Below are 9,877 nucleotides of genomic sequence, written 5' to 3' on the forward strand. Positions count from 1 at the left end.
TTAATTCATTTTTAAGAAATGGTTTATTTTCGCAAAGTACTAGCTTGTATTTGTTTGGTCACATACTATAGGCTATTGTAAAAACTTTTTCTAACATGTTTTCTTATTGCATATACAAGCATTTATTACGTATAATTATTTACAATAATTTAAAGTATTGTTACTTTTGATATAATTATTGAAGCACACATGAATGATATTCATGTTTATTGAAATAATATAAGAATGTGATTTATAATAATTTAGTATAATTTAGTATAATTTACTAAAGTTTTATTTCGATTATTTTATGTCTCGATTTTGGGTTTGTATTGTTGAGAATCTAACATAATAATGTTTTAAGAAAATATAGTATCTAATATTTAAATCAAAATCATTTAAATTATGTAAGAGATTAAATTCTGAGTTTATATCTTTAAAAAAATACTCTAACATAGATAAAATTAATTTTTAGATATTACTAGTATTTAATTAAGAATAATTGTATGTTATATGAATATTCAAAGAACGATAAAAGTCCGCAAATATAATGCCACTAAAATATTGATATAAAAAAATATATAAATCTATATTAATTACTTTTTAAAAGTTTGATTTTATACATATTTAGATTTTATACATATTTAGATTTTTTAATTGAAACATTTATTACACGCACACAGAGAAAAAAGGGAAGGCGGAAAAAAAGAGAAGAGAAAGAGAGATTCTCAACTACAAATTTATATTATTTGAAAGATTCAGATACAATACATTAGTATATTTTACTTTCTAACGTAAAATTACATTCATTATTTTAATTATATTAATAGGACAATCTATTATTTTTTCTTTTTTTTTTTAATATTAATTTTACAGACAAATTTAATTAAGATGGCTCTAAAAATAGAACATCAAGAAATAAAAAAGAAACTGGAATATAGTGCAACATATATAATATAGAAACGGTAAAGCAAGATGATAGAAACGTAATAGAATTATTCCAGCTGATTATGAGTAATCCCATTTCTTTATAAAACTGCGATATAAAAATTGCGATGAATTTCACGATGTCTTGTTAGAATATTTTTATTATCCATTTTACCTGGTTTTATCTGTATTTATATTTGTGCATATTACACTGCCTGATGCGGGAATTTTCAAGGCATGAATATCATCGATATTTCTAAACATTTGAAAAATAATAATATAAATACATATTTACACACAAAGTAAAGAGATAATATATATAAAGATTTTTATACTTTAGCATTGCATATATATAATATTTTGTAATATTTTAAGTAAAAATATTACAAATTAATTAAAATATAAAATAAGCAAATTAAATATAAAATAAGCAAAAGCTTTGATGTTACTTACCCAATGAGATGTTGGCTATTTGAACTAGCATAATAAACATTTAATTCATTTGGTTCATCATCAAGCATTGATAAATCAACAGTTTCTTCTTTATCTGCAAAGTTTACTGCTACATAAATTACTTGTGTAAATGTACTATTAGAAAATCTCCTGTAATGACAAATACAAGCTTTTGTTATCTGGTTTTAAATATGTATTACGTGTTATTTCAATAAAAAAATTAAATATTAAAAAATTGTATACATAAATAATATAAAGATTATTTGATGTACAGGATGTTTCAGAATGGATGATTAAACTTTAGAAATATATTCTAACTTTAAGAACATATTTACTGTAAAAATAAAAAAAAAATCATATGTACATGGGAAACACTGTCTTTCCAAATTATAAACAATTTTTTACTTATAATAAACAATATCTCATATCGATCTCTCTTGATTATCTTTCTATTTACCTGCTTTTTAATTGCATTCGAGAATTTCTGAACAATAATTATATCGATAAATGGATTGATAGAGGAAAATCAATCGCAAGCTCCGCATGTTTGCCCGATTCTCTTGGATTTTTATTTATTAATATCTTAAAATTCTCGTTTATGATATTCCTATTATTACTGTAGAAGTAGTAACAGGAAATTGTATATTATCGTTTTGTCTGAGAAAATATAAAATACTCTGAGAATTTTTCTTGGACATCTTTGATAATCCATGAGACGTCCATACGAAGCATATATTAATGTAATTGGAAAGAAGTCATTTTCAATAATTTTCTTAATGAAATGAAGATTCTTATCAATAATTTCCAATAATTTTCTTGATAAAATATTAAAGTCTGTTATAAATAGTGTTTGTAATTCAGAAAGAAATCGTTTCCAAACCCCCATTTTTATGATCTTTTTTTTCTTACCTAAATAGGCTTTTAAAGTTTGGCTACGTATTTTTGAAACACTTTATATTATATATATTTATATATTATATATATTTTTATTTGTCCTACCTAGTAAGAGAGAGAACATTATTGTTCAATAATCTCGTGGTCAAAGATCCAAATTTAAATGCCGGCTTTTTTCGTAAATCAGACGTTCTTATATATAATTTATAGTAAGATTTGTGGGTATTGCCTTCCTTTTGTGCAGCTAAATTAAGTGTCAGATAATTTTTATTAACTGGCAGCCATGTCTTCGGGTTTGTAGAGAATCCTAAAATTATACATAAATCAGATTTTTTAGCAAACAGATTCTATAATCATGTACATCGCGTTCAAATAATCATACTATTACATATAATATGATATAATTTCTCAATATTATTTTTTCAATACTACAAGTGATAAATATAAAGTAACGATAATATGTTATAACACTATCAATAAGCAATCTGTTTTATCTTGAATTTTCTATTCAATTTTTTTCCTAATCCTAAGATATAACATAATCTAACAAACATGTCGTTGATTTTTAAATATGTGAGTTATACTCGTGACATTAAGACTTCTGATGACTGTTCAGCAAGGAATTCCGCATTGACAGTGACGATACGCGTTTTGTTTAATACAAATTAATTTTATTGTAAGCGATTTTATTATGAGATACTTACAATTAATGGCTATTTATTGTCAAATTAATCGTTAACCAATTTTCGAAGAAAAAAAAATCTACTCAGAAACGTTATGGCCAAGTGATACTTAACTTTATCGATATTAAAGTTTAAAAAATATATTCTTTTGTTATAAAATCTCTCAATAAATTTACAAAATGACAAGCGATATAGCTTTCTATCAAATATAATTCAAATACACTATTACTTTTAATAAAAGAGCTTTAAATGTTGTAGTCGATTCAATTTCATAAACTGTTTCCATGAATTTTTATAATTATATAAAGTGCTTTCGGCAGAATTAACTTAAATTATGTTTCAATGGACCTGATTCTAATTGATGAATAGATATAATAATTTGCTTGGGTAATCCATACCAGCCGAAGTAGTATTATCCCATTGGAATGGGGTTCTAGCGGGATCTCGGGATGCTTTCTCATAACCCTCTTTGCCAGCATTGCAACCTTGCGGATCTTTGGTGTCTTCCCATGAGATCCATGTATCTTCCATTCCGATTTCTTCACCGTTATAAGTTACACCTATTCCCGGAAGTAGAAGAGTCATCATAGTTACAGATTCAGCTCGTTGCCGTCCGTAACGAGTGACTAATCTTGATTTATCATGATTTCCAGCCTGCAGAATAATATTTCACGAAATTATGTTGTCCTTTTAATTTATGCGTTAAGAATGTATTACAAATTGAATTAATTCCCGACAATATCAGACAATGTTCAATAATACCAAAAATTTATATGAATACTAAATTATAATCCTTTTATTCAATTTTTATTTCAAGTATTTATCAATTTATCAATTTTTATTTCAATTTATTATGTAAAACCGAGAAATACCAATATATTACTGATATATTTTTTATATCGCTTTTAATATCTGATTTAAAAATCAAAGCGAATGAACTTAATGTCTTATTGCTAGATATAAAACATCACGGCCTTTTTATTAAAAATGAATGATTAAAGTTATAATATTAACTCAAATTTATCGGAACGAAGAAATTATATTTAAAATTGATCTTTTTCAGATATGTTTCTCTTTAAGTTAATACTTACCACCCAATTAGGAGTTCCTCCCAAAACAGGCATGTTCACCATCCATTTGTCGATCAGTCTCTTGAAATCGCTTGCTTTCGAATCTCGATTCGTATCAGTGATCAAAGCAAAATTGAAGGGAAAGTGTGCACCATATATATAATATTTCATTGTCATCGTCATGTTTGCGTAAGCTTCGATCATCATAACTTTTTGGTCTTGGTACTCATCCAGTACTTTTCGCCATCCTTTGACTATTTCGTAGGTTCGCGGCTGATCTTTTGTGTATATTTTATCTGTGTAACCGTAATCATTAGGATTTGGGTTACCCGTGAGTGGCTCGTCCAAGAATCTAACGTCCTCACACAAATGTGGTACCGCATCTATTCGAAATCCATCCACTCCTTTATTGAGCCAAAATCTTAAAACATCCTAAGAACAGAAATAGAGAATGTGTACAATACATACTGGAATGAAGTTTTACATATCTTCCGGATTTACATATTCGTTCAAGTGAATTGAATCACTAATCTAAATGCGTATTCCATTCGATTGAAACAATAGTTTGCATAAGATATGAAATTATTTAATTGATTCTTTTGATTTGATTTATATAAGTTATTAGTTTTTATGTCAGAGTTTTATGACACAGAAAAATTTATAATTATAATTATTATATATAATATTATTATATAATTATTATGTGACATTACACAGAATACTGATAAATATATGAATAATTTATTTAATTATATTCTATAATATTATTTTGAAATTGGATTAAAGAGAGAGAGAGAGAGAGAGAGAGAGAGAGAGAGAGAGAGAGAGAGAGAGAGAGAGAGACATGTAACATATTAATAATTCATTAATTTTTATACATATGATTTGTATTTGTATTTATATCATCTTAATTTAATATTATTTAATATTATTTTATTCATATTTGAAGATCTTCCCACACTAGATTTTACATTATAAATGTGATATAAGGAATTTGAAAAAGTTAAAGCTATGATTAAAAAAAGTTCCCTTGTGCAGAATAATCTTGTGTAAAAAAAAAAGAATTAAATGAAAGCTGGATATTTATTGTGTAAGAACAATGGAATTGACAGAAAGTTTTTGTTGCGTATTATTTTTTGATGATAAAAAATGTAATAATGAGAGAGAAGAAAAAAATGTAATGAAAGGAAGGCTCTTTGCGATTATTAAATAAAATAAATAAAAGATCTTGCATTATTATTTGTGACTTGAGATTTTTTTCAATTTCTAAAGCTAACTTCAAAAAGTTAAGATTGCGGATTGTATCAATGCAAGTTTATCGCTCTTCATTACATAATAATTAATGTTCAATCCGGATTTCACTGTATGTACTAATGTGTTTTACAACTTTTAATATTACAACTGGATATTTAAACATTTCAATGTTTTTTACATTATATATCCGTATAAATCCTCATTAAACCATTATTATATTATACATTATTATACATTAATCATGCGACAGTTTAAGTGTCTTCGCTTTTGAAAAATTGTCAAATTGTGTGTTCACTTCCTGTTTCATTTTGTGATCATAATTTTACGCTCATCGCGTTCGCTCAACAGTTAATTGCATCCGCTTTCTGTATGACAGTGCAATCAAGGAAAACACTTACCTGTTTGTTTTGTGTATTTCAATAGGCGTTGATTAGTAAGTTAATTACTCTTGGTAAGAAAAAAATAATGTGTGCGATGACAGATATGTAGCGTGTATTATGTCCTCGGTCGTTCATTATTGTGGCCACGCGCAATCTTTTACAACACGAATAATTTTGAATAAATTGCTACGAGAAGGAAAAAAAGCAGAATGGTGTTTGTTTTTTGTTTCACACTGCAGCGAAGAATAGAAACTTTATTTCGCGCATAGCGTCAATAACGGAAAAAACATTTGTTGTTTCTACGTATTTTGTTAGTTTTGTAGTGGTTATCTAAGATAATAAGATAATAAAATAATGCGATATCAATTTTAATCCAAATTTTGATCAAAAAGATTGAATGTTTTATTACCAATAATTTCTTTTATATCGAGTTGTAATTGGATCATTTATCACATTTTATTCCAAAATTGAAACGATTGGAATTGATACGAAATATTAATAAATATATTTTAAATAAGTTTACATGATTTTTGATGAATGCTATAAAAGTCACAAATATAAAATTATAATTTTACAAAATATAGAAAATCATAATTTTATATTAAAAACAAAGTTTATTAAAATAATTTAGTGTGAAATTGATATTGATATGAATTTAATTGTTAAATAATTGTTTTTCTGTACGAACCTTCATTGCGTTTACTACTTCCTCGTTTTCATAATTGAGATCAGGCTGTTCTGGTGCAAATTGATGCAAATAATATGCTTTTCGTTCTTCAGACCAAGTCCATGCTGGTCCACCGAATACACTTACCTATGCGAGAAGATAATGATTCAACTATTTTGTTATATATAATTATGTTTTTAATATTCATATCTACCAATATAAATTAATTTTAATTTTGGTTTAACTTATTTGTTATCGTTTTTTATTTCTAACAATTAAGGAAAGGCAAAGAGTAAATTAAACCGAGATTAAAATTAATTTTATGTTATCTTTAGTTATATTAGTTATATTAGATGTAATTTATCTAATTACTTACCCAATTATTCGGTGCCATAACAGTTCCATTCGTTAATACCTTGCCCTTGTGCCACACATAGTAGTTGGTATACGGTTCTATGCTTTTCACACTCTTTTCGAACCATTCGTGCTTATTTGACGAGTGATTAGGGACAAAATCCATGATGACTTTTATGGATACGTCGTGTGCGGCTTTTACAAGCTCTTCGAAATCTTTCATGGTGCCAAATGTCTCGTCGATGTTGACAAAATCAGAAATGTCATAGCCGAAATCCACCATTGGACTAGGATAAATCGGAGATAACCAGAAAGCATCGACATTTGCTTCAACGAGATGGCCTAATTTGCTCGTGATACCTGTACGCAGAAAATCGTATCATTGTTTTAATTTTGTTCGTGATATTTCTCTACTATAATTTTTTAATGTGCAATCATATAAATAAATAGATAGATATTTAATTTTAAATAAATGTCATTTTTGTTTCAGATTCGTAACTGACATAAATTGCCAATATGATCAACATCAAATATGAAAATCTTATAACAAATAATTTATTTGCTTCGAAATATTTAAAGGAAAGACAAGGAATTGATAATGATAAAAAATTTCTTGCAATATTAATTTTATATTTGATAACATATTTGTTATTTTAAAATTTCTTAATATTTTTAAATGTCTACATATTTTATTATATAAATATAATATTATTTAAATAGAACGATAAAAATAATCTACTCAGCATTGTTTATTTTTAAAAATGCTCTTTTGTTATTAAGAACGACATATTGTTTTATTGTAATTTTACTACCTTATTTTATTAAAATTATAATAATATTGTTTCTAGAATTGTATGTAAATAAGAATGTACCTTTAAGATCTCCGACACCATCACCATCACTATCTTTGAAACTTCTGGGATAAATTTGATAAAGAGACATTGTCTTCCACCATTCTGGATTATTTTCACAATAACCGAGATTGGATGATAATAATATCGCGCAAAGTGTTAGTATAATATTCATCCTTGCTGGATCTTAAAAATAAACATTAAGAGCTTATTTATGCGATAATGTCAATAAATGTATATAATAATATTTATTATTATATATATTTATATATATAATTAATATATGTATATAAAAAATAATTCAATAAATTGCATCATAATTTGCTATAAAAAACAATAGAAAATGAAGCGCATGATTATCTATCATAATCTTTTATTTAATTTTCTAATACTTTAGTCTAATTACTTAAAACAACTCGCTGGCGTTGATACTTATGTCTTATGTCTGAATTAATATAAACCACGTGATGAAGTGACTAGTGTACACCTACTGCTATGGAGTAAACGAATCTTTCCTCTTTTATAGTCTTTTATTATGTAATTACGATCGAGTAGGGTTTTATGTATATACACAACCGATGAATTCTGTGCAAAATATATAACGATGCATGTATATGTACGTTTGAGATATTTATCTTTAGCGGAAATCTTTGTTTTATCTAGTTTTTTCGAGATAGGAAATCATCAATGCTACATCTAAGCAGTGTCTCTCAAAGTGTCAGAACTTTAAATAATTGAACAGAATATTAAAAATATATATGCAAAATTTTCAGCTTTAAATATTATCTTTTTATAAAAAATTTTCAGTCAATTTAAAATAAATTTTTTATTTAAAACCAATTTTCTCAAATACATCAAAGAATGTAATTAAAATTTTATAGCAAACTTTTAATTTATATAAATTTAATTAGTTATTTACATATAGTTGTATGTTTAATATCAAAAGTATTTTAATTTAAAAAGTAATAATTAAATTAAAACGTATTTGAAAAATATAATTTATATAGTATTTATACAGAAAAATATTACTTTTTTATAGAGAAATTTTACAAACATTATTCTGATGTAAGGACATTTTTTACATTTCCGATAAAATTAAAAAGACTTATTGATATTACTGATGATATTATATTAGCATCAATTTAATATCTATTGATAAACTAATATTAATATACATCAATAATATTATATCAATAAGATAAAACATAAAAGTTATAATTTCGAATAGAAACAATTTTTTTGAATATATAGATTTATAATCAAAACAAGGTCAATTAAATATTAATTTCAATAAACAAAACTTGTTTTCGTAAATTATGATTTTCTGTAATTCTGATTGTTTAAAGAATATCAAAAAATTTGGTAAAACAATTGATACAATTAGATATGATATTAAATCTAAAAATAACAATTATTTAAAAAAATTGTAAAAAACATGCATTAATATATACATATAATAATGTCATAAAAAAAAATTATCAAAAATTATTTCTGGTAATATTATTTGTGCAACAGATCTCAAATAACAATTTAATCAGCGATAATATTTAAAGAAAGATAATGCGTTACATAAATGATTATCTTCGATAAAATTAAGAATGGAAAGGAAATTAAAGTTGTTTATGTTGGAAATTAATATTCAATATTTGTTATACTTGTATCACCGAAATTTTAATTTCTTAAATTAAATTTTAATTTGATATCTGTATTGCATAAATTTTTATTTTTATTTTCTGTTAGTCTTTATACAATGTTTATATAAAATGTTATTTTTTAATTAGTATTTATTATTTTATTTAGTATTTTATGTTTATAATTCTTTTTTAAAATAATATTATTTTGTAGAAAATGTGAATCAAAACTATTTATTTATCAGATTTATTATATTTTATTTTTATTAAGCTTTTATTTTATTACACTTTTTAAAATAATGATTAATATCGCAAATAAATATTGCTATATCTATAAAATCATATCATTTATATTCAAAAACTGTGATTTCTTAAATGTAAATATAATAGTAAATATAATACTATAAATGTAACAGTAATTTCTTATTAATTTAATATATTGATTATTTCTATTATAAGAAATTCTATTTCTTACCTAAAAATGCAATAGACGTGTATGTAACAAGTGAAATAGCAATTGTTTCTTTCTTCTCCTTATATTATGTAGATGTGGCAGTTAGCGTTTTAAAAAAAATTTAACCTTATGACTTGAAAACATTAGCGCGATCGCGCGATGTATATAATTTCAACTGTCAAAGTTTATTTAGTTAAATATATTAACTACATATTTAATTATAATATTATATTTGTAATAATCAGACATTACGATATTATAGAACAGTGGCTTGCAACAA

At 24.8% G+C, this 9,877-nt stretch overlaps 1 protein-coding gene across 3 annotated transcripts; it reads right to left on the reverse strand.

Moving 5' to 3' along the window:
• Positions 1-704: 704 nt before the first annotated feature.
• LOC105431533 (alpha-glucosidase-like) lies at positions 705-9,844 on the reverse strand. Of its 3 annotated transcripts, none has more exons than XM_025219433.2 (9): positions 9,619-9,844; positions 7,534-7,698; positions 6,684-7,021; positions 6,329-6,454; positions 4,028-4,438; positions 3,335-3,590; positions 2,359-2,560; positions 1,360-1,509; positions 705-1,162 (listed from the first exon to the last, which is right to left on the reverse strand). In XM_025219433.2, exons 2-9 carry the CDS (start codon positions 7,685-7,687, stop codon positions 1,078-1,080), a joined length of 1,722 nt encoding a protein of 573 aa, XP_025075218.2. In that variant the 5' UTR covers positions 7,688-7,698; positions 9,619-9,844; the 3' UTR covers positions 705-1,077. The 3 variants fall into 3 exon arrangements, with proteins under 3 accessions (XP_025075218.2, XP_011644079.2, XP_011644078.2); XM_011645777.2 differs by lacking the exon at positions 9,619-9,844 and adding an exon at positions 8,004-8,096; XM_011645776.3 differs by lacking the exon at positions 9,619-9,844 and adding an exon at positions 7,919-8,096.
• Positions 9,845-9,877: the final 33 nt, after the last annotated feature.

Source organism: Pogonomyrmex barbatus, unplaced genomic scaffold (assembly GCF_055798465.1).
Source record: "Pogonomyrmex barbatus isolate J1 unplaced genomic scaffold, ASM5579846v1 scaffold13, whole genome shotgun sequence".
In the NCBI taxonomy this organism is placed as follows: domain Eukaryota; kingdom Metazoa; phylum Arthropoda; class Insecta; order Hymenoptera; family Formicidae; genus Pogonomyrmex; species Pogonomyrmex barbatus.

Excerpts from the sequence above, each read along its gene's own strand:
- LOC105431533 (XM_025219433.2), bottom strand. The coding sequence starts at position 7,687 with ATGAATATTATACTAACACTTTGCGCGATATTATTATCATCCAATCTC. Across the intron at positions 2,561-3,334 it reads GGATAATACTACTTCGGCTG|GATTCTCTACAAACCCGAAG; the intron begins GTATGGATTACC and ends GTATAATTTTAG. Across the intron at positions 1,163-1,359 it reads AATAGCCAACATCTCATTGG|AAATATCGATGATATTCATG; the intron begins GTAAGTAACATC and ends TCAAATGTTTAG.